Below are 24,876 nucleotides of genomic sequence, written 5' to 3' on the forward strand. Positions count from 1 at the left end.
CAAATTAACATGCCAAAAAGTGTGGCAGCTGAAACACTGGATGGTACATTCTACATGTATACGTTACCTTTGGCATTGCGACCATTGTCTGGTTTTCGGCATAATAAGAGTGAAGAAAAAGAGAGAAAAAAGAAACTAAAATCTACATCAGAAAAAGCAGAAACTGTTGCTTCGAAATGTGTGTGGTTGGAATTAAAATATTTTTGCACCGCCTTGATTATACAATGTAGGTTTCTAATCGAGATGAACGTCAGTTTGACAATTAAGAAATAATCTATAAAACTGTTTGGAGTAGATCATCAGGTGGTGTAAAAAATACTCGTTTTGGCTCTAGCTAACTTGCGTGATCAGCAAAATGCCAAAATACTTTCTCAGCAAGTCCAGATTTCGCATATGTTTATTCCAGTACTGTGTTTGAAGTCAAAAGTATTAACCCCTGAAGTGCTAATTAGTCACCTTTAATTAAGCGAGCGCCTGTTGCTGGATTTGGGTGCGTGGTGCTGCGTATGGCGGCCAGGCTGAACATGGCGGCCTCGGGGGCGCCACGCCGTGCGGGCAGCCTAGCGCAGCCGTGCGGAGGCAACACGCTTCCTAGGGACTCGCAGGAAGATCTAGGTTTCCCAGAGCTGATTTTACCAAGGCAGCGTGCTGCAACAGTCCCTTATCCGTGTAAGTGCTAGGGAAACGCTGAAGACGAAGATTGTCTTAGATACCCCTCCTCAGCTCTGAGGTGCCTTCACACGAGGTAGCAGGGAAGCGTCTCTCTGCGCAGGCACACCAAGCCCTGAAGCCTTTCTTGGCATCAACCCCCTTAAAAGAGAAACTATTTTTTTTTCTTTTTTTCTTTTTTGGATAGACACCACGGCTATTTGTGGGGGCGCAGCACTGACCCCCGCCACCACCTTCCCCTCAGGCTCGGATGGTTCCGAGGCAGCCTGTGAGGCTGCTCCGGGGCTGTGGCCATGGGGCACGTGGAAGTGGCGAGGAAGCGGGGCCGGGGGCTGCCTTTCCTTTTTGCCCTGCCGCTGCAGGCTAACAGGCCCCTGCCCACAGGTCAGTGGAGCCGGGGCTGAGACTCAGTCAGGGTTGTTCTCCCCTGAGGGGCAGGAGGCCTGTGCCCCAGGCCCTCCGTCCTCATGGGGCGGCTGGCTTTGCCGGGCTGGCCCTGCGGCACCGTCAGCAAGGGAGAAGCTCTCGAGAGAGGAGCCATGGCCCCTGCTGGTGAAGGGGACCTGGGAAAGGCAGCGATGTCAGGTTTCCTCAGCGGCAGCCGGTGGCACCTCAGGGGCGCAGGCCTGGCTGGGGCATCGCAGCCTGCTGCCTTCTGCTTTCATGCTCTCCTAGCAGGAACGAGGATTTTGCAGGCCGAGTTAGACTCGAAGCCTGCCGATTTTGAGAAGATTGCAGAGATGTCACTGAGGGCACTCCCTGAAGAAAATAACATTCCCTAAGTGTGGCTGTGAACCTACACTAGCCTGTGAAATCAGGATTGCTGCTGCTGGTGTTTGGGGTGGAAAGTGCTCGGTTTGGTTTTGGGGGGTGGTGGCTGCACGCAGTTCCCGCCCTGCCCCCTTTGCTGTCAAATCAAAAAAATTTAGGAGGGAATTCAATGAATTAAACTCAAATGAACTTAAAAATCCTAAACTGTCATTTTTAGTGCAATACCTTTCAGCATATAATTAACACTAGGTATAGCTGTGGCAATTTTAAAGTACACAGTGATAGGCAACTAGGGCATATAAATTAATGTAGCATATAAAATCATTTATATTCTCAATAGCCTTGTCTTCTAGAAAAACACATTTGACGCTGGCTGGATTAGTGTAGTGAGTATCAAGCTAAATAATGCTATTCTCTTGTTCTATTAGAATTCAGGTCAGATGATTCAATTACTATTATTTGAAGTGGGAGAGGTGGAAAAAAAATCAAATCTGAATCCTGCATTGCATTTTCAGTTGGAATAATGTATTTCTTTTCAGTGGAGTTGGAAAAAAAATCAGCATTGTTAGGATCAATAAGCAAAGTAAAAAGGGAATGGGAAACATATTAAACCTTATGCTGTCCTTGGGCTGTAAATTTTGCAACATTAAAGGCCAGAGAATTTGGCTCATTGGGACTGTAGTTAAATTAAGGTGTTACATTCTCCACTACAGTATCTACAGTTTCTGTCGAAATCTGTGAGTGTCCAAAACAGATGATTTGGTTGAATCTTGGTTGTCTAAATTGCATGGGTAATTCTGTAGCAACAACAGGGCTTTATGGCTCACTGTTGAGTAAGGCAGGCAGGACTTATTAGCTAAATTTAAACATACTTTCAGCATAAGGTGCCAAATTCTAATAAGTTCTGAAGCAGATGGCATCAAGGATGTTACTAATTCTAATGCAGTTCTGAGAGTCATCCTCCGTTCTGCTGTACATGTTTAGTATGCCTATGCACGACCTAAACTTAGGGCCAGATTCTCTAGCGTTTTTTAGCTTATGCAAAGTGGAATCAGTGTGACAATATTTTATCTATTTACCATATAAATGATTAGATCATTTGAGAAGGAGTAGAAATTCAAATTAATTATTTACTTATCCTAGTAATTTTTTTTCTGTAATATTTGACACTGGAAAGACGTTATCCTGTGAAATATAGTTAGAAATTTTTGTTCCTCTGTGCACCCATTATTAAATTATATGGCTGTTCCTGCACAAACTTCGTACCATCATAACCAAAGAAATGTAATAATCAGCTTAATTTTACACATTTTCTTTGTATAATTAATAACCAGTTGGGAAGTGCTTTAATCAGAATAAGTTTTGAAAATAGAAAGTGCCAAAATAGTTATCCTTAAATGCGTTTTGTTTGAAAGTTCAATTAAGTGTCTGGGGAAGTTAAAACCATATAACCTTTACGTAATGATCCCAAAACTCAGACATGACTGAACTTCGGAGGTTTTAGGCTCTAGATCCCAATCTTGAAATCTTGGTTTGAATGTTATTATGAAATATAGCAAAATGGTATGGTTTAAAATGGATTTAATGGAACTTTCAGATTATTTGAGCTGAAAAAATCAGAGTCCATATGCAACAACAATGTGAAAAGAAGCATTCACCAAAGCATTTCAATGAAAACCCTACAAACACATCCTTTGCAGGGTTATATATAGATACACCTATATAAATAAAACTTAGGAAAAATCATTCCTAAAATGCACTTATTACATTGGCCACATCCTGCTCAAAATTCCCATTTTTAAATCCAAGGAAACACTGCTAAAATAGATGAAATTAATACAACTTTACTACTACTTAAAATGTTATTGCATTACAGTATTATTGCCAACCTTTCTTTAGAGAATATGGGAACATGACCATCTATACAATGGAATCAGTTGATTTAGTTCTTCTGGACTGTGGAAAATAACACACAATCAGCCAGACTGTCAATCTTTCTCTTTTAGAAAATGACATGCATTCAAACTCATAGAGTAAATATGGCAAAGAGAGTATATTTGTACTCTTTGAAAGTGATCTACACATTTAAAAAAAAAAGTTTGCAGAAACATTTGTCATTACAATCTGTTTTCAGTACTCATTAACTAATGAAGCAGGATAGGTCTGCAGAATTTTTTCAGCTCAAAATATATTTCAATAATTTTTCAGAAGGAGGTTCACATTCCATTATTTGAGTTAAACTGTGTTGCTATCGCATTACTTTACATCATTTACAGAGGACAAACAAGAATATGTTCTCATAACACTTGCTTTCCACGGCCAACAGTTAAGGGGTGTATGCAATTTTTTTTGTAGGGGCTGGGGCGGGAGAAAAATAACGATCTCTTTCTTGTGGAGTGTGCAAAACTTATTTACTGTTTATTCAGAACTTAAGCCTGAAATCATTTTATGTACAGAGCCCTCACCGAATTGAATGGACATCTTTTAGTTGGAAAGAACTTCTGAATAGGTTAATTCTACAAAGGTTAATTATACACTCTTGCAATGTACAGGTAACTGATGCCTGTCCATCAGTGTATGAGAATTTATAGCTGTCTGACTGGCTTTAATACAGGAAGAGTAACTGGAAGGAATCATTTCTGCTAATCTAGGAGTTAATCTGGATGACAGAGGAGCATTGAGATGTCTTGTATTTTAGGGGATATACAGAAGCAGAGATGCCTTGCTGTGTACCTCCCAAAAGGCAGGGGAACTTAAAGGAATTTGGCATCTGGGGTCAATGAATAGGAGAAAAAGAGGGAATTACTGAGACTGAAAATGTGTTTTCATGATAATTTATGAATCTGTGCACAGTCTTGCATGACAATATGTGTTTGAGTTCTTAAAATTTTCCACATACATTACATGCCATCTGGTTTGAATAAAAATTGTATGATTCAAATCATTAGACCATCAATAGCTGCAAAGACATATGTCTGTCACTTTTCCAGGAAAGTCAGTTTCAAAGGTGCCTCTCCATTCACAGGGTTTCCAAACCTCTGTTTGCTCAAGCTCTTTCTCCAAAGTTTCTCAAGCTCCCTCTCTCCTACAAGGAGAAATTGCAGATGACACTCCACGAATTCAGGTAATTAGGAGAGAGAGTAGAATAAGAAGACAGAGCAAACTTCTTCATAAATTTTGCTGGTTGCAAGAATATACTAATTTAAAGAGAAAATCCCACTTACATGAATCTTAGACTAACACATCACCAAGCATTTCATTGGAGTTGTTTGGGAGATTTTCCCCAGCATGAGAGAAAAAGCATGTCTCCATGTTGAGATGGTGGATATACAATATGCACATCATAGGTTTAAGAAAAGCAAACTGAACAATCTCTGAAATAGGATTTCATACAATCAAAACTAGTATCATAATATATTTGAGTATGGGGACAGAACTGTGCACAAAATTTTAACTTGATCAGCTGATTTTTTCCCCCTGAATCCTAATATTAGCTTTACAGATATTGGGTCCAATTTTGCTATACCCCTCTAAAGAAGGCAGATGGTAGTCTAGGTGCTGTCCCATGATTCCAGTGGACTGCCTAGCCATGGAAAGCAGTATTTAGAATGAGTAAGCCTGGCATATTTGATATTTTTAGTATGATTTTTGAATGCTGATTTTATTTTATATATAATATATATAAATATATAGCTGATTATATTTAGTTTTACTTACTGAGTGATGATAATTTCTATGAAAATGTGCAAGAATCCCTTTCTTAGTACATCAATGAATACAGACTGACTTTCCACCATACCTTCGCTTGCATGACGGTCCCTAAAAATGTTCTTGGGATGGATGTTAAAGCCTTCTATATCGTGTACTGAAGATGCTCTCCGTATACTACAAATGCTTTCCTTTGATCTGGAATGGGTTAGTGGATTGCTTGTCTGTATCCTGTCGGGATAAAGTCTGTCCCATTGCTGTTTAGGTGATGAATGGTCAAGAGGTCCTGATATATTAACCAAAGGAGAACATTTGCTGGGTTGAATCAGTGCTTTTGTGTCATCCACTTCTGAAGGGCTAACACTTTCTTTTGTAGGTGATTTAAAGTGCTTCATAGCCACTGAGTCATCGCTGTGCTTAGATGAATCTACTATCACGGCATCAGGGTCTTCCTGTGGTAAGGACTGCTTTCTGTATGTTAAGAGCCTCAATCCAGGTAACTTGAACCCAAAAAGTTTGCCTAAAAAAAAAAAAAGTACGTTAGTTTATTATTAGTCTATAAATTAGTTCCTTGTCATAAAAATATTTGCTTTTTTCCACATGCAGACTGCATAAAAATGGCTATAAATAAGTGAATTGACCTATGCCTAATAAATTACACCATTTAGCAATGGAATGTGCAACTGTGGAACTGTTATATACCTGTAAGTTTCTTGTAGTCGTGTTGTTGGAGGATTTTGTGCTTCAGTTAAACATGAGTAATTGAGCTCAGAAAGGACTAACAGCCTGGATTCTATAGCCTGTGTTTTAAAGGAGATAAGATTATCTAATCGAGTGGTCTTTCTGGTTTTAAAATTATGCATCTATAAAAGAGTGATAGAACGTGCAGGACTACTTTGTTTGGTAACTATACCCTTAAGCAGGTATTTGTAGATTTTTTTATCAGTGGAACTCCATGTGCTTAAAGACATCCTGCTGCTGCTTCAGTGGAATTGATTTGTGGATTACAAATTAAACAGGAATGTATGAGTCTTAATCGTTCAGGAAAGAAAACTGAAGTTGTGTATCACTTTCGCTGTGATGTATTCCAACATTCATTTTACATTGAAATGAGACACTTATTTTGAATGTGTTTAAAAAAAAAACTGGGGGAAAAAAGACAGAAACAGGGTCTCCACCCTCAGTTGCACCTGTACAATGTGATTATCTTTCATGCATTTATGTGAGTGTGGGCTTAATTGGGCTCAGCACTGAGTGGTAGGGCAGGCTATTCAGAATGTGTCAGAAAATGAGCAACTTTGTATAATGATAAATATCAGCAGCTTAGAGAAAAAGTATAAAATATGGTATAAATAAAGAAAATATAGGGGAAGAACTGTCTTCCACCTAAAATAAACAAACCCAGGCAGCAAATATTTGAAGTGTTGTATAGTACAACTCACAGATGGAAGCACCAGTGCTTCCAATGCACAGAAAACACAGTGAACAGCTTAGAAAAAGAAATGCTATCCCTGCCAAGTAAAATAATCAAAATAATAGAAAAGATCAGCTATCATAGCAGAAAGAGTTTGTCTCATCTAATACCTCCTTGTCACTTACCACTTTGCTACATGAGCATTTTGCACAGTCAATCAATAGCAACAGTGATTTCTCAGAGGACAGCATGAAGTGTCTTGTTTTTCCTTCTTACTGGGGGAAGAAATTACATTTGGGATAAGATTTTATTTTATTCCGTCAGTTTTAATTATCAGTGTTTGTAGCTAGCTAATGTTCATTAATATTTAGCATTGAAATTTATTGTCTCATGCTTTGATCATGGGACAGTATATTGAGATGTTTTAAAGTAGTCTTTCATTGATGTCTATGCAAAGTGCTTTATAAATGTATAAATGTATAAAATGTGCTTTATAGTCAGTATTGAATTTATTTTGTATTCTAAATGATTGAAAATGAGGGTGCCTTAGTCTTCCTAAAGGAAAACCTATGTAAGAACTAAGGTTGCTATGCTAGATCACACCATGAGTCCATCTTGCACATTGTTGGACCTCTGATGTTTTCCAGTAGTGGATACATGGAAAAGGAGCTGAAGAACCACTACAGAGTGATATTTCTCCCAAAATCATTCACTCAGTTTCTGTCAGTCTGCAGTTCAGAAGCTTTCTGAGTCAGAGATTGTATTCAAACCATGAGCTTAATAATTTTTGGTGGACCTTCCTTCCATGAATTTGTTTGACTGTTTTTGAAACCCAGTTGTACTTTGGTCTGTAAATCACCTTATAGCAAACAGTTCCGTAACTTATGTATAGCTTCGTGAAAAAGCATTTCCCATTTGCTGTAAACTTATTGCCTGATAACTTATTGGGTGCATTCTAGTTCCTATAGTATGAGAAACAGTGAATAATTGCTCCCTTTTGTTCTCAATGACATTTATAATTTTGCATACTTCTATAATATCCCTCTTTGTTCATCTCTTTTCCAAGGTGAAGAATGCTAGTGTAACTATATACCATATGAAAAGTATTGCATACTTCTGATCATCCTTCTCACTCTTCTCGGTTCCTTTTCATTTCTAATATAATCATTTTTGACAGTGGCCTAAACTAATCCCAGCGTCAGGGATTTGTGCAGTGACATAATGACTTTTTTGTTTTGATCTCAGACCCTTTCCTTATAATTGCTAATATCAGGTTTGCCTTTTTGAGTTATCTTGCTAGCATGTGCTAATTTAAGAAATTTGCACAACAGCTGAGAGATCTCTTTCTTGACTGGTAACAGATAGTTCAGACTATCGTTATGTCTGTAAGAATTTTCACTTGCTATTTTATCACTCAGCCATTCTGTTTTATAGGATATTTCTATGAATCTCATATCACGTTCTGAATAATTTCATCATCAGCAAACTTTCTCACCTAACTATTTGCACCTTTTTTCCCTCCAAATAATTGAAAATATGTCAAAAAAAGACCCTGTGAGACTCTACTGATAACATCTCAGTATTGAGAAATCTGGCCCTACCCATTTTTTCCTTACTTTAAAATGTGAATCTAGGTAATAATCTCCCTTCTTATTCCTTGACAATTTTGGTGAGGGACCTTGTGAAAAGCTTGTTAAATTCCAAATGTAAAAGTCCAAATGCACTGAATCTATTAGTCTAATGCATATACGCCACAACGGTACAGTAGACACAGAACTTTCTATTATACAAAACCAGAGCCACAACTGTTAGCAGCTAGAGATGCCAATTTTTAGTATACTCAGTGATCTTCAATAGACTGTACCTTGGGATCATGCATATTACTTCTAACTTATTATGTAGATATACTTGGACAAATTGCTCATGGTTGAAATTAGTGAAGTACATAAAAATCATTTCATTAATTTTAAATGTACATGAAATTGAGTGTTAAAGCAGTTTGTAAATCATTTTTATACGCTTATTGCATCAAAGGTCAAACAATTACTATAATTCTTTTTTCATCAATTACATTGCACTCCTTTAAAACACCATTCATAAGGTTTTCTGGCATTAGACACTGTTAAAGACTTTTTGCTGGCACTCTATTTTAGTCATATTCATGGTGGTGCAGATGGTCTTTTCTGCTCCACTAAGTTAATATGACCATGTTGTACTGCATTACTGATTTAGCTGTCTAACTGTAGTTCAGCTGGAAAGAATACACAGCGAGAATTTTGCTTCTTGCTAAGAATTTCAGGGATGAAATAGAAAACTTAAATTTATCTTTTTGCTTTTTGAAAGAAATGCTCTCAAAGTTAAAATTCCTATTTCCTGCTTTTTAACTTGAATATTCTTTAATGGAGGAGTATTGTGATTCTTCTTCACTGTATAGATAATGAGCCATTTGATATGTTGGACATTCAACACTATTCTGCAGTATTGCAGCTAAAGCTATCAGGAGGCCCATTCAAAATTTATCTAATTTACATCACACTTTCTTGCTTGGCTCAGTAATACAATTTGGCGTGAAATAAAATTCATGGCCCTAGGCCAGATGTCCCAATATAGACTAGAAGGGCCAGTGGAAACTTTCCTGGGGTAAAATATGTTTGAAAGTGGAAGCCCCTGCTTTATGTAGGTATGATGTCAGAACACGCTGATCTTAGCTTATAATACTAAAACTTTTTTGAGATGTAACTAGCTATTATTTAATTTTATATGAATATACAGATAATACTACATTTAAATCCTTATATTTTATTGAACTTACAGACTAGATTGCTAGGTTCTTCTTAATGCTGAGTCAGAGATGTGTATAATTGTGGCATGCAAAGAGCAATTCAGGGAAGCAGTTGATTTTCTGAGTCACAATTGCAGGCTTACATTCCACCTTCCCCTTTCAAACCTTGCTTCACTGAATAACTAATTCGCAAATGACTTAATCTGCTGATTGTTGTATTTATTCTCTGTGCCATCTCAGCTAACCTTTAGAGTTTCTAAATTGTAGATCTGAGCCCAAAAATACTTACACTGCACATAACAGAGGACTCATCTAAACGGGTGGCAGATGTAGTTATCTCCTAGGTCCCAAATTCAAATAAACTTTTCTTACTTTCTGAAAGCCTTTTTTAAATCCTGTCTCATATTTCAGGAGATCTTATGAGAAAATATTTAGAATTCATGGAGCCTAAAATATTTAAGTTCCTCTGATATTTTCAAAATAGAATTTTTATAGTCATAGGTTGTCGTGAATTGTTTTTTTTTGCCAGGAAGCTGAAGTCCTTAGAGAGGCAGAGATCTCTGTGGCCCTAGATAGAATATGTAAAATATCTATAGCCTCAGGCCTTAAGAATGGCACTGAATAGAAATGCACAAAAAGATCTAGAAAACATCTGTTTTCATGTTGCTAAAGAGGTGAGATGAGCTTGATAAATTCAACTATAATGTTTGCATGTTCTTTTATGCCTCGGGCTAGCTGGAATATCCTCTTTCTGCCCAAAGATTTTTGAGGTTTTTTTAATTGTTCTCAAGATTAGGGAAAAAGCTACCCTTCAAAATTGCTTTGTTTTTAAAATTTTCATTATTTTACGTTAAAGAATTAGAAGTGAAATAAAGGTTTTAAATTGATAAAAACAAAACATTTTGTTTAATAATTTTTATATACTTTATTTACAACAGTATCATGATCTGAAAAATTAATAGCCTTGCTTTTCCATAAAAGTGCCAAAATTGGAAACATTAACAGGAATAGAAGAATTCAATTTTAAAAAGCTAAGCACCATCATATAGAATGTTGTCAAATACAAAAGGCAAAATTGGTTCCAAAAAGACCTTATTACCAATTCTATCTATGGTTGGAAATTCACTGCCCCATAAATACAAATTTCATTTTGGAAATGGGGTATTCCAGCAAAAACATATCTGAACAAGAACTTCCTTTGTAACCCCATTTATTTGAGAGGCAAGAAATTCCCTGATTTGTTCTAAGGAAGCACTCTGAAACCATGAAGGGAGATGATATTTGGTGTGGATATTGCCTTGTCACAGTGAAGCTACTCCTCAAACTTCTAGTGGTGAAAATGCTTGCTTACCAGACACAGTAGCAAAGTCAGAAAAATGCCTAGGACTGAAAAATCCTTACTTTCACTACAATGTCTTAAGGCACTAGGGTGAATGCTATGCATTATCCCACAGTCTGTTTAGTTCCTGTCGATACACATGGGAGTCCTAGTTTCAGTTCTCAGATTCCCCTGAGCATTGCAGAAGAGGAGCCCTGAGATATCAGCTGGGAGGCTGTGATGGCTCCTGAATGTGGTACCTTTAGTAGCACTGTTATTTTCATGCTGTTGCAGACAAATAATGATTTGAATAAATCAAAGGGAAAAGAAGTGTTAGGTGGTCTCAGGTTCTCTAGCTGGATTTATTAGATTGAGTCTATTAGACTCTCTTCTACGTTTAGAAATCAAATCAAAAGAACTCAAATACACCAAAAGTTTGCACGAGATAAATTAAGTGAGGTGTGGGAACTGTCAAAACTTGTTCCTGGTATCATGCATAACTTGATGCCCATGTCCAGGCACAGCCTGGTAACTGCGGTACAGTGTTGAAGAAAACCAAATCATGATAAATTACATGATAAATTTATCATAGAGGATGACTGATCTGGCACTAACATGGAAAAAATGTTAGTTTTTTGCTAAGTAAGAGTAAGGAATACAGCCAACATATCCTCAAAGTTGGGTCTATTCTAAACAGAGAGATAGGATTTCTTTGACAAAGAATGTTATCTATAATGCCTGATCACAGCTGGATTTGTTCACTACAACAGTTTTCAAGATTCTTGGTGCTTGCAAAAATGCGAAGCATATTTAGACCTTTCAGGGTTTCAAAATAAACAAACATTAAAATAATGGGTTGGTAGGTAAGTTGATTATGACTATCCTCCAGACTGTGGGCTGATTCAACAATACTTTTGTTCTGAACCTTCCCCAAACAATGGAGAAAACTACTTTTGCAAGAGGAGCGCAAGTTAGGTCTTTGAAAGATTTTCTGATATTTGTCTGCTGTCAAGGAATTTTCATGATCTAGCTTATCAGAAATGCAGATGTAGCCAATTATTGAATTTCTACTCAAAGTCTTGGAAATATCTAACAGCTCGTGCAACAGGCCAAAGGAAACAATTGCTTTTAAGAAATGGAATACCTAAATATTGACAGTCTAAAATAGCAACAGATACTTGAATGCACTGCATACAAATGCTGCGGCATGTGATGCTGCCTTATTTTCTGTCTCGGCTCAGCAGGCCACAGAATAGAGAACCAATTACAGCAAGAACCAATTATGCTTTTTTTTCCCTCCAGTTCTTTTCCCCCAAATGTTGAGAAGCATATGTAACTGGATCATTTTCTTTCTCTGCTTATTAAATAATCTTCATGATCTGTGTTTCTTTCTTCTCAGACAGGAGAAATGCATCTCCAATTATTTACTTTAGAAGCTTAAATTTATAATTCTCAGATACTACCTGTACACTTTTTTATCATCTGATGTGGTCTACTTTAATTCTGACACTTTGGTTATTTTTCTTTTAGTTTTCTCTAAAATTTAAAGTTGAATTTGTATTTTTTTTGTAGTTGGTTATTATCAATAGGTTCCCTTATAAGTGAAAATGTTATTCTATCTCTGTGATGGGAAGAGCACATTTATGTCTTTAGGCTATGCTGCTACTAAAAAGTGGTAGTGAGAATGATTAAGAGAATAATATGATTCCAGATCATCCTGTCTACATGTAGGCCTCTGAGGAGGCTGTGAAAACAGGACTGGTAAGCTGGGGAAGGAGAGGAATGAAGTCTCTGGCTACATATAGAGCTATGCTGCATTTGGTTGATCAGTGAATCTGGCCTGAACAGTGTTCTTAGGGTCCTCCTTGAAAGACAGTGTGTTGATATCCTTTGACGTTAATGTAAACTTGTACATTTAGCTGTCTGGTTTTCTTTCTATTTGTTGATCCAGATGTCATTATATTAGATTTTATTCATTATATTAAACTTATAGGTGTTAGTTTTTTGTGAAAAAACATATGGAAAAGAAGAATTTTTCGTCCTCTCAGAGATTTTAGTCCTTACATTTTTCGTCTTTTGACATAATCAGAAGTATGGAAAAGAAGAAAAAAGGGAATATCTGCAATGAAACTAAATAACAAGCATCACAATATGTATTATATTGAAAGAATTATTCAGCTGTCACAATACTTTGCTGTCTTGCTGAAAATATGGTGTTTGTCCTGGTAGCTGTAGGAAAAAATTCATTCCATCTATTAAATCAAGTTCTCAAGAAACGCTCATCTCACCATCTTCATTGCCAGACTTTATAGAATAGATAATATTGTTTTTGTTTGAGATGATAGGAAACCTGAAGAAGTTCTCTTTATGTTTCAACAGCTAATTTATATATCAATATCAAATTCCGCAATGTGTTTTGTCTCATATATTGATAGAGATTTTTTAGGCTCTGCATACAAGAACTTTTAGCAATAATAAGCTGAAAAGTATCACTACATTTGGATTTTATATCTTGTATAATTATTCTAAATTTAATAGTTTAGCTGTTATATCTATAGTTTTGTAGAATGGGTATTCAGAGAGTGGGAGAAAGAACCATATTTTGGCTTGCACTCTTCTAGAATTATATAAAAGGAAATGAGATCTTGAAATAATAGAAACAGAGTAAAGCAAGAGAAGGGCTTTAGTAGATAGAATTTAGAAGAAAGTTTTACCTGAAGAAGAGCCACTCGAAAGGTTGTTACCATCTGAAATACAATTAAACTAGATTTACAAAAAGCTTTAGCTTAAAAAGAAACAGATTCAGAAAATAAACAGAGACTGTTAAGAAAAGAATGAAGAATGTCAAATCTCAACACATTTTAAAAGCAAATTCAGGTAGTTTTATTCACATTCAATTTGTCATCTGCAGTAGAATTAGTCTAAAAGTATGTTGCCTTTTTATTTGGAAAATTTAACTATTCCATTAAGAAGGACTTTGATAATTATTCAGTTTGTTGCATAGATCAAGATATATTTCCAATTACCAAGATTCAGGCTGGCTAATATTTGAGACAGAAAACTGAAGTAGATGTAATCAGACTAATGTGTTATTTCTCATGAAATGGAAGCTCTTCTAATATCTTAGCATTTCTTTGCTAGGAAATGTAAATTTTGTTTGGAATAAACTTTTGATATTGAAATATCAAATAATTCATAATCTCTTTAGGAAGATTAGGCTTTGTCCACTGTCATTTGTTTATGGTATGTCCTCGGAGAAGTATCATACCCCTGTTACGGGTCACTTATTTCATCTGTTCATGGGAAGAACTCCTTTGACTACGCGTCTGTGCTAAAAGCTTTCTGGTCTATTAAATACCCCACTTGCCTGCTTACTACACTCCTTAACATAGGTAATAATCACCTGAGAAATAAGACACAGTGGTGGTAACACCTTTATCTTACCAATATTTATTTTCATTTGCTTACCATAAAATAATGTCCCTTCTATGATGAATCACATAAATAATAAAACGTATTCCTTATGACCAGTGTCCATTCGAAAGCTTCCAAAACTCATCTGAGTAAGACAGAGAAACTTATTTCTCTGCTCTCTGGTAGAGTCCTCTTAGTCTAAGCTTGAGATACCCTGATAGTTTTAATTTCTCCCTTCTTTTTTAAGATTAAAACCTCTAATTCCGCTTAACAGATGTGTTAAGTTCTCTGCACGATTCTTATTCTGAATTATAGAGAGATATATCTTAACTGAGGTATTCCATCAGAGCGTGATGCAAAACTGACTGCCTTTGCACTCTCCTGCAGGTGTGTGTGAAAATCTGGGAGGACTTCGCAAAAATCACTATCCCGGCCTTCAAATTACCTCGCACAACCCACCTCTTTTAGAATAATAAATAAATAGGAGACATGTTACAAATGAATAAAAAATGTAGAACTAGAAGAGACATCCTGGATGTAGCTCAGTCAGAGAATTCTTTTCATGCTCACTTACTATTTATTTATTTAAATAACAAAAGGGAAAATTGCAGAGTCTCTGCATAGCCAGTGTGTTGTCAAGTTGTATTCCTTTTCCTGTCATCCAGTCAGCAGGCGTCCCCCCACTGAAAGCTACAGCTACCTGTGTCATTGTGTCTGTTTGGCTTGTAATCTCTTTAAGCAGAGATTGCCTTTTTTTAATTGAATGTTCGTACAAGATATAGCACTATAGGGCTCTGATCCTAGCTGGGGAGAGGCTGCAATGCAAACGGCTAATTACAGTGGCTCCAATCCAGCAAGGCTTCTATTCTATGGGAATAGAATTCTATTCTATGGGAGCCCCACCAGTAACCATCTTAAGAAAAAAGTAATTTACCCACCCTGCTTGTATTTCTCCATCTATAAAAGCAAAGTAATAGAATTTATTTATCTTAGTGCATGTTCTATTAATTAGGCAGTTAAGTATTTGCGAAGCACACTGAAGGTGAAAGCATCAAAGATCCTTTTCTCTTTTATTGTGGACTGCTGTTTGGCTCTGCTCCTTTGCTAAGGGTTTGACACTGTCTCAGTTCACCTAATGTTCACTCTAATTTACCTTGGAGACAAATACACATCCTGACACTGGGGTTGTCCTAACTATGCTGCTGGTTGGCTAGATAGAAACCTTTGTCCTCCTGGACACAATTTCTCTTGACTAGCCCTCACTTATGATGAATTTGCTCTCAGTGGTGAAGCTAAAAATAAGACCCTGGACAAATTTCTCATTACATTTTGGGCAAAGTCAGAGGGTTACTATCGCTTATATGCACCATGTTCTATGTAGTAAGCTTATATTGTACACTGTTTGCATACTTCATGACAACTTTGCTGTCCAGTTACTTTTAGAAAAAATACATGTAGTAATGCTTACCCATCACTAAAATGCTGTGCTTGTTTATATAGCAAAGTACTCTGCACAGAGGAAAACAAATAGTTATTGAGTTAATTCTTTGACTTAAATAAAAGGCCTGATTTGAACTTCTGTTATGCTTCTTTTACTTGCTGTAGCTCCACTGAATTCAGTGAGTTCTGCTTCTGAGATATAGCTCCATTGCTAGGACCAGAATCAAGCAAAACTTTGTGAAGTGTAGGCTACTTTAAGGAGCTCCCTGACAGAAAGTTATAACTGATTATGGCTGTAGCTATTTTTAGGATATTATAAGCCTTTTCATTTTGCTTGAACATTATCTAAGAAATAAGCATTTATAGGATGTATAACAGATCTTCTCATTTTTAGTTGAAATGATATTTTAAATTACAAGATTCCACATGTGAGAATGGAGAGCAATATTTTTGCATTCATGAATTAAAGAAAAGTTTACAATTTAAAAAATATGTATGAAATGATACCACCTGCAAGCAAATAACTTTACATTAACATCTGAAAAAATAATGTGTTTACTTTAGACGATGAAAACCAAGAAATTATTCCAGGATATTTTTAATATGTTTATAGATTTAAAGTGATAAAATGGTAAAGCAATCCCCAAATATCCCTCTTTGGCAGAGTACAATTATGTGCTTAATCAAACAACCTTCTGGACTTTTTCCCATGGAGGAATAAACACTGTGTTCAGGAACCAGTATGAACTTACAGGCTAGTACTTGTAGCTGGTTAAATTGTTTTGAAGTTACATGAATAAAACTTGTGACTCCATCTGACTTCAGCCATCACACCCTACATATTAATAGGAGCTGTGTTTTAAAAGGGTCTAAATTATGTCAGAAAAATGTTAGAGAAAAGCAATTGTAGCTCAATATAACTCCTTCCTTTGTCTTTAAATTGTGACTCGATAGCTTTAAAAATGAAGCATGCTCTACGTGGGACAGAAAATGAAGACAACTCAGAATTAAAGTTCTGAGAGGTTTTATCATCTTGTGCGTGTGTGTACATTGCAATCCCACAACTGCTCTATTTCCAGCAGAAGAATTATAGCTCTATTTTTCATATTGGAGTCAGTATCCTCAGATCTATGATTTTCTGTCAGTGTGAAATGGCTGCAGATTTTTTCCATGTCCATCCTGTGTCATGATTGATTTTGATCTTTTGCAGTTACTAGACTGACTTTAAGGACACAGAATGTTCCACAGCTGTGAAGAACAGAATTGGACACCAGGAACAGATTTTAATTCATGTCACTGGCTCCTTTAATTTCTGTAAAAATTTCCAGTCGATATATGTTGGATTGGAATGTTTGACAGATTTGAGGAAAAAGTTGGACACTTATAGTTGCTTTCCTCAATAGATGATTTAAAAGCCATATTTATATACAGAAGTTATACTAGAATAACACTTTATTGTAAAAGAGTTTAATGAAGTCTGCACAGAACATTCTACAGGCATTCTTGCTCATTTTGGGAGTATCTTATTTTGGTTAACAACTGTCACTAGTAGACTTAAGTGATAATGTAAAAGCGTTCACACAACCTTTTTGCTAAACATTCAGGCAGACACTCTAGAGAAAGCTCTTGTTTTCTTTTGAATAATGAATCTAAGAGGAGAGAGTTCTCTTTCCCTAAAAGCAAGCGCCTTACTAAATATCCTACTGCATTATTACAGTTGGAGTTGAAAAGTTTACATAACTTTGCAAGAGGGTTTGATTCATGAAAATTTATGAACACTTCTGGGAATAATTTTCATCATCCTAGTGAAATCAAGCAAATATTGTTAACTTCTTATGAGACGTAGTGGAGAACAGCCCTTGAGAACTAACTGTTACAGTACAAATAATAACAATTCTTAGGGCTTATGTAGATTAAAACATTTGATCTTAACACTTTAATATGCTAAACAAATATCCCAACACTTAACAAGAAGGTATTGATATCTTCAAGCATTTCACAGACAGAGGAAGTGAGGCAGGGTAAGGTTATTAAGTGTTTTTCTCTTTGGATACAGAAATTATTTTCTGGAATTATATAATTTAAATGATCTAAGGAAAAGCAATACAAAGCGCAAACAGGCTTTCTAAAAACAGACTTGAAGTAAGAAAGAACATAATATGTTTATATATTGAAAGGAGGCAAAATTTAGAAAAAGAACAATTGAATAATGAATTGAAAAAACAGAATTGTGGCAAAATACAAAAGCAATGGAATAGCAAAGATTGAAAAATCAGTTGGCTGTGATTTAGTAGTTCTCTACTGATTTGGTGCATGCTAGGTTTTTCCAAAATTTAGCTATTTCACTATACAAACACTGGTCAGACTACCATAGAGAACTGAAGATAAATTCTTGCAAGGAAGAATATGGAGAACAAAAGGATCAACTGAAAGGTTTTTCTGACTGCTATTGTACAGCCGGTATCTTCACTTTTCACATTACTGCCTATTCAGCTTTTTGCCTCATATAAGATAGGAGCTCTTGAGCACCAGGCCAGAAAGAATTCTGTTTATACTTAGAGGTGGTCATCAAACTGCTGGCAATATATCATTTTTTTTCTATAATGTTTTATTGTTGTAACATGCCAGGCCCAGTGGTGAATCAGAAGCTAGCTGTGTTAGGCATCATAATGGCACATAACAAAATACAGGATCCCTGTCCCAAAGAGATTGCAAATGCCGTTTAAAGTACCTGACAATATTCATTTGGTAAATTTTTAATTTTCTGCCTATTCAGGACTAAATGCAGTCTCTGAGCTCGGTCTAGCAAATGTCACTTGCCTTGCATAGGTCTTTAACTTGTTCAGGGGACCTGCAGCCCTTTAAAAGATTGGAATTACTTTTTTTTTGTGTTAGAGCCTTTGTAAACAGAATGCACTGTGTGTAAAGTAAGAAACATGCATTTTTCTTGCATTATGTTAGATTTCGGTCATGAGCTGCACCGTGGTAAGCTGTTTAAAACTGTTGGCTGCAGCTAGCAAGATAGATGCTTTCAGGAAAGGAAAGGTTTTTCAAAATTACACTTGATAAATTTGATGCCAAGTCTTAATAACTCAATCAGAGGAAGAATGATAGTATAGGAGAGTTCTTATCTTATTTTCTGGGATCAGGAAAATAACTGTGATCCTTTTGTTTCCCATTCACTTCTTAGCTCATTTCTCCTGTAACCTTACTCAGTCATTTTAATTTACTTTCATGTTGGAAAGACATCCTAACATGAGAAAACTCAATCTAAGGAACTCTGAAAAGAAACCTCTCATGATCTGTGTACTTCTGGGTAGTAGATGTTAATGCAATCTGAAATCTTCTGTCTTTTTTCATTAGCTGGTCCTTATCTTGGTTCCTTGTCAGCGAGGTATTGCACTTGTTATAGGGCTGGTTCCCTCTCTATTTTTATTCTCTAAATTGGTTGCTGGATTTGAAGGGATTGTGTTTTGTTGCTTTTTTTTCCCTCTGAACCAGTGCCCATTACTGTCCATTTCTTGTGTAATCCATTGAAAACTGATCACTTGTTTTACTGAATGCTGTATGTTCCAAATAGAGAAAGATGGTGAAAAGTCAACCTTTTCCCAGACAATCTGCTGTTTGCCTTTCTTACGGTAGGAACATGGCTGGATTTTAAAATAGATATTTTTGCTGGGAAACGATCCATCACTTCTTTGTGACTTCTCTGGTTGCCCTATTGGTCTCTGTCTTCTGTAAACTTCAAGCTTTTTGTTTGTTTGTTTTAATTCAAATCCACCATTGGCCTGTACACAACATCTTGAAGTTATTTCTGGATGCTTTGCACAGGTTGGCCTCTATCTTGAGAATTCTCTCTGCCAAGAGGTTTTTTTGGCTGTGTAGCATATCTTATATCATCATCCTCCCAATCCTGCCCACCTAACAGTCTGCTCAGAGACCACAAGCATCTAGGTAGAAGTAAGAGCAGCCACGTGTCTGCTCTAGTTTATGCCGATTTCTGGTACCTGGCTGAGCCCACTATCAGGAAAATGATTTGTCACCTTTCTTGCACCTTGATCTTTCTCAGTTAGGTACTGAAATTGGAGCCCCATCTGTGGGGCTCAGCCAGTCAAGAACTCTTAGCAGGGAAATTCCCTGTGCATGTGAGGTGTAACTACTATAAAAGAAGGCTATTTTGACTAAGTGCTTCTTTTGTGGCTGTCCTGTTTAACAGCTTTTCACTTGTAAATATTGCCACTTGCCATATTTTAAAGCGTACACTGATGTAGCAGATATCAGAACAAAAAGCTTTTTTTCAGGACATGAAGCTTTTTGTGGGGAGGGAATTTACCTCCTATTTTGTCGATAGAACCATATTAAGCATAGACCAGCTGAACAATTTTATTTCCCAGATATAAATACAATTTTATAACATAGTGTTCAAAATACACACAATTTTGTCTTCCTGAAATAGAAACAAATATGAGTGGGGTTTACTTGATGTAGGTTTTGTCTTTTTTTTTCCTGATGCAATTTTATCTTTTTTTTTCTGACACTCCTTAACTGGATTCTAACCATAACATTACTATAAAAAGAAAAGTGTTTCCTTGAGGTATCAAGAAAAATGAAAAATAGTGTTGTATTGCTGATTTAAAAAACAGAATAGGGAAAGGAGGTATAAAAGAAAAAGATTTTAAGTATGTAATGTGAAGAATATGTACAAAGACTCTACAAGCCTGTGATATTTGGTGAAAATTAATTATTGGCAGTCTGCTAATTTCCAGTAATGAGGAGTTTTCTTTTTACAGTTTTGCATCTGTTGCCATTATACAGTTATACAGATGTAACTGAAAGGACTTTGGCTCATCCAGAGTACTTCACTCAGAGCTGTTTCTCCATGGTTAGTGAAAATATTGTTTTTAGGCCATCTCCATTAGTTACAGAAGCAAACTGCAGTCTTTTAAAAATGTGAATGATTTCACAATATTATGGGGGGGGGGGACACATTTCATTTATTGATTTTTTTAGTTACAGAGCTTTGAGTGAGATTCTCTGTTCTTTGTCCAGAAGATACAGTGAAGAAAGTCTAGGTTATTAAGAATGGCAGGGACCGCTTTAATCAGAAAGAACCTGGTAACGTTGTTATGCACTGCTGCAGGCCTGCTCCTTACAATCTTCTCAGTATATGCAGCAGAAAAAATAATACAGGATATCATCGCTTATGGTAGCATTCAGTGTTTACATGGGGAAAGTTCTTCCCTGGGCTCTTGCAGGGAAGATCTTTGTGTCCTGTCTAGAGAATGCTGAGGTGATGATTTGACAATTGGAAAACTTAGGTTCCAGGGCCCTTTATCATACTAACATTAAAAATTATTACAGTGCTAAAAGGCATTTTCCAACTGTTGCTGAGCCAACCAGGCCCTGGGGAGAATGTTAACATCCAGTGTTAGAACATGCTGTGCTTTACAATGTACATGTCTGTACGCATGGGGAAGTGTTCTGGGAAAGCTGGAATTAAGAGCAGATAATGTGAGTGGAGATGCAAAGCAGAAGGATCACATGCAGTCACTGCACAGAGTGAAGTTCAGCAAAGGAGCATATTTTCTGCAGGTAGTGGGATAGAAAGCTACACAGCCCAGCTGTATAAGAAGTTGATTTTCTGCTTTGTGGAGAGTTTTCTGATTTTGACAAGTCTCATGTTTCAGAGTAGAATGAAAACAAAAAGCATTTCTGCATAACCGGAAAAAAAATCATTCAATCCAATCCAAATACTTCAATTTGATTAAAATCAAGATGTTTAATTCTGATTTAAATTTTTTTACTTGTTTTATATTTTCTAATTAAAATAATTGAACCCTCCACCCTGTATGTTTTATTTGGAAAGGAAAATAGAAATATTCCATTTTGAGTAGGTTAAGATGTAGTATTTTGGCTATACCAAATGCTTTTTTGCAGTTTTCAGTTGATAATTAATTTTTGTCAAGGGCAATGCACTTCTATGAAATGTTCTTCCTTCAATGAATTTGTATTTTCTAGTAGGAAAGCAGTACTCACAAAATCAATGGTGTTAGTACTGCCAAAGACCTGACAGATTATCTTGCATGTCTTTACAGCAGGTTTACTACATTTCGCTTCCTATTGTTTTGGATTCTACCTTAAATGAGGCAGGCAACGAGAAATCTGTCATTACTTTTGTATTGCTGTTGTGCAGGTTAATTGCGCTCTCAGCTAGGAGTAGAGGTAAACAGCGAATTTTCAATGAATGACTTACGATTTACAAGTTTGGATGGCAGTATTGGGTTGCACTTCTCGGGAGATGCAGTATTCTCTTCATCTGTTACATACTCAAAGTTAATAATAAACATCATTGCTACTCCCTCTTGATTTTTCACTGGGATTATGTGGGTGTTGCAAATGAAGGTAGATCCTGCAGAGGGTGGAAAAAAAGAAAGAAAAATACATAAATGAAAGGAAACTTCACTATTTTTTCATTCCGGTAATTCTAGTTATACCAACAGATACGGCAGAATATTTCTTTTGATTTAATTATTGAATATTGAACAGACAATATTCTTTCATTTAAACAGGAAAATTTTCATAGAGAGAAATGCATCTCAATAATTTTTTAGATTATTACCTCTCCCAAAAGGGTTCTCCTTTAAAATGCCAGTTTTACTTCTTGGCTTTTATTTACTGGAAGTACCTATATAGACAGACTCACAGCACGGAGGCATTTAGAACCAAAAGTAGCAATGCAAAAAATTGTTCCAACTACAATGCTAGTGAAGACAGCAGAACACCATTCTTCTAAATGTCAAACATTCTTCAAGCTTTTGGTGCTATTACAACAGGATGAATCATTCATTAAATATTTATAGGTGTAAATATATCACTATTCTTATTTTAGCTCTCATTCTTATGGGGGCTGTAAAATGTTCTGGTTTGCATTAAAAATTATATTTACTATTAATCTGATCATACAGGGTTTTATATTCTACCACAAACTCTCTATATTGATATGGTAATAATTTTCAGTAACTTTCAAGAGTATTTGACTTGTGCTATATACAAGTTGAAGCACGAAGTTAAAAGCAGCCTGGTTTTCAGACATGTGGAGCATGCCCAGCCTAGGCTGAAATGAACAGAAGGTGTAATTTTTCAACACCTCTGATAGTCGGGGTGTTCTTGTTCAAGTGCCTAATTAGACATTTAAAGAATATGTTTTGTGCTAATTCTCCCGAAGTAACTCTCTTTTAAAGAAGTGACAAGGTCATTAGTTTTGATCTAAATCCCTCTTTTAAACTAGCAGAATATAGTGATTCCAAAAATAATGTGATTGCTGTAAGTGATAAGATAATAATGAGCTAAAAGCTTCATGCAAACACGACTGTGAGAGGGTGTCTTTCCGTGATAACTGGGGACTGATTTAATGTACATCATCTGCAATTTATTCATTCAAATGCAGTAATCACTGAAATCTGACAGGCAGCGCAATTTGACAAAAACAGATCCTGATCTGGGTTACACAAGAATAAATTGTTATTTGCCATTGAGGAGAGAGATGGTAAAGATTTATATCATTATAACCAAGATCAGATTCTGGCTCCTAATATGTAATGTAGTACTCGCTGTAATGTGATATATATGGCAGTCTGAGCTATGTATAAAATTGACATGCTGGCCTTTCAAGTTCTGCAGCTGTACCTTCAATCCATTTAATAAAACAGTTAAGCTGTGGCACTTGCCACAGTTTCCATGGTAACTAGCTCAATGACTTTAGTAAACAGAAAATAAGCAATTTAAGACTGTTCCATTAGAGCTAAAAATAGAAGTGCTGCAGGCCAAGCATTGCAACAGACTGGTTAAACAGAGGATCTGAAGAGAATCTAGAAATAATCTTTGTGTTTTCATCTAACTAATCAAAATACCTATGGACTTTAAACACTTAAATTGACATTTATTGAATCATTTGGAAACAAAAATTTTGTTCCTTCCCATCTACTAGAATATTAAAAAATTTTCAATGTAAAGACTATGTTTTGACACTCAGATTTACAGGCTGAGCAGAAATCCCCCAACCTGAGACCTCTCACAGAAGCAAAGGGCTGGAGATGGGCCTAGGCTGACACAGGCATGGCTCTGAGGAACTCTGAACTCCAGTGGATCGATTGTACATTAGCTTTTTGCAAACGTGGATGACAATGAGCCACAGATTTCTTTCTACGGTTGCCCGCATTTCGCGGGCAAGGTTGTTTCAGCTTTTGACAGGCTGCCCACAGTGCTAAGCAATGACAGTATCTCCCATTTATATAGAGCATTCCACCCTCAAGCATTTACAGACTTCATTTATACTAGCACTACGGTTTTGCATCTCCAGAGAGATACAGAAGCTGTTTAACCGTCCACAGCACAAGAACGTGGCAGAAAGTGCATAGAATTCAAACTGAAGCTCTGTGTAGAAACATTTCAGGAATAAAGAATGAGAAAGATTCGTATCTGGTATGGTTTAGCATAGTTCATTTGAAAACCAGTTGCACCAGCAGGATAATGAGTCCAATACAGTTCATAAGGCTGAAGTTTGTCCAAGACACCTGAGCTTTTAAGTGTCATAGAATATTTACTTTGTGCAGATAATAGGAATTGGAATTCTGCAAGTTATCCAAAATATAATGCCCATCATAGTACTCTACTGTTAGCTTTTGTCTTTAGTACAGAAACTGTGTACTATACCCCTATCAATACCTATCTCTATTGGAATGGCAATAAGGACAAAACCAAGAAAAACAGTGTGATTGAAAAATAAGAGTTGTCTACAAAGAAAGAAGACTAGCAAAATCAAAAGCTAAGCTTTGAGTAGTGGGAGTTGATGTTAATGAAGGAAATATTAAGAAGTAGCTTGTTTATAAACAATCTTATTCAGTATTTGCAGTCTGCCATTCAATTACTCTTCATCGAACTCAGCATGTTTTCCCTGTTTTGTCTCTATCCTCAAATACTCAGAGTAAGAAATGCTTCTGATGAGCAATAGAAATTTTAATGAAGTTTCTGAAATTTGCATTTCTCATCTAAAGGCGCTGAGCAAGGAGATGATATAATCAGAACAATTATGAAAATTATATCTTCATAATTAATAGATTTAATCTCCAGCAATATTTCTGGATTTTCTGAAGACTACTATTGATGAGAAATCTTGAAATATACCTGTCGCTTTCTCTCGTTAGCATCACAACAAGGTGTAAGTGTAAAAGCTGGATATTTTCTTGTCAGCTTGAATTCCACAGTTATAAAGGCTTGTTTTTTTTTTTTTTCTGTGGCATATTAAAGCCCACTCTTTCATCTACTTAAACAGTGGCAAATACATACATGCGAAGAAAAGGT

General features: G+C 36.2%; 1 protein-coding gene across 1 annotated transcript in view; it reads right to left on the minus strand.

Moving 5' to 3' along the window:
* KCNH7 (potassium voltage-gated channel subfamily H member 7) overlaps positions 1-24,876 on the minus strand; it is a 244,636-nt gene that overhangs the window by 81,382 nt on the left and 138,378 nt on the right. The window contains exons 3-5 of the mRNA XM_026094388.2: positions 21,770-21,925; positions 13,377-13,409; positions 5,240-5,668 (exon numbers count right to left, since the gene is read on the minus strand). Coding sequence (XP_025950173.2) covers positions 5,240-5,668; positions 13,377-13,409; positions 21,770-21,925 — 618 coding nt within the window. The remainder of the gene's footprint in view (positions 1-5,239; positions 5,669-13,376; positions 13,410-21,769; positions 21,926-24,876) is intronic.

This window comes from Dromaius novaehollandiae, chromosome 7 (assembly GCF_036370855.1).
Source record: "Dromaius novaehollandiae isolate bDroNov1 chromosome 7, bDroNov1.hap1, whole genome shotgun sequence".
In the NCBI taxonomy this organism is placed as follows: Eukaryota; Metazoa; Chordata; class Aves; order Casuariiformes; family Dromaiidae; genus Dromaius; species Dromaius novaehollandiae.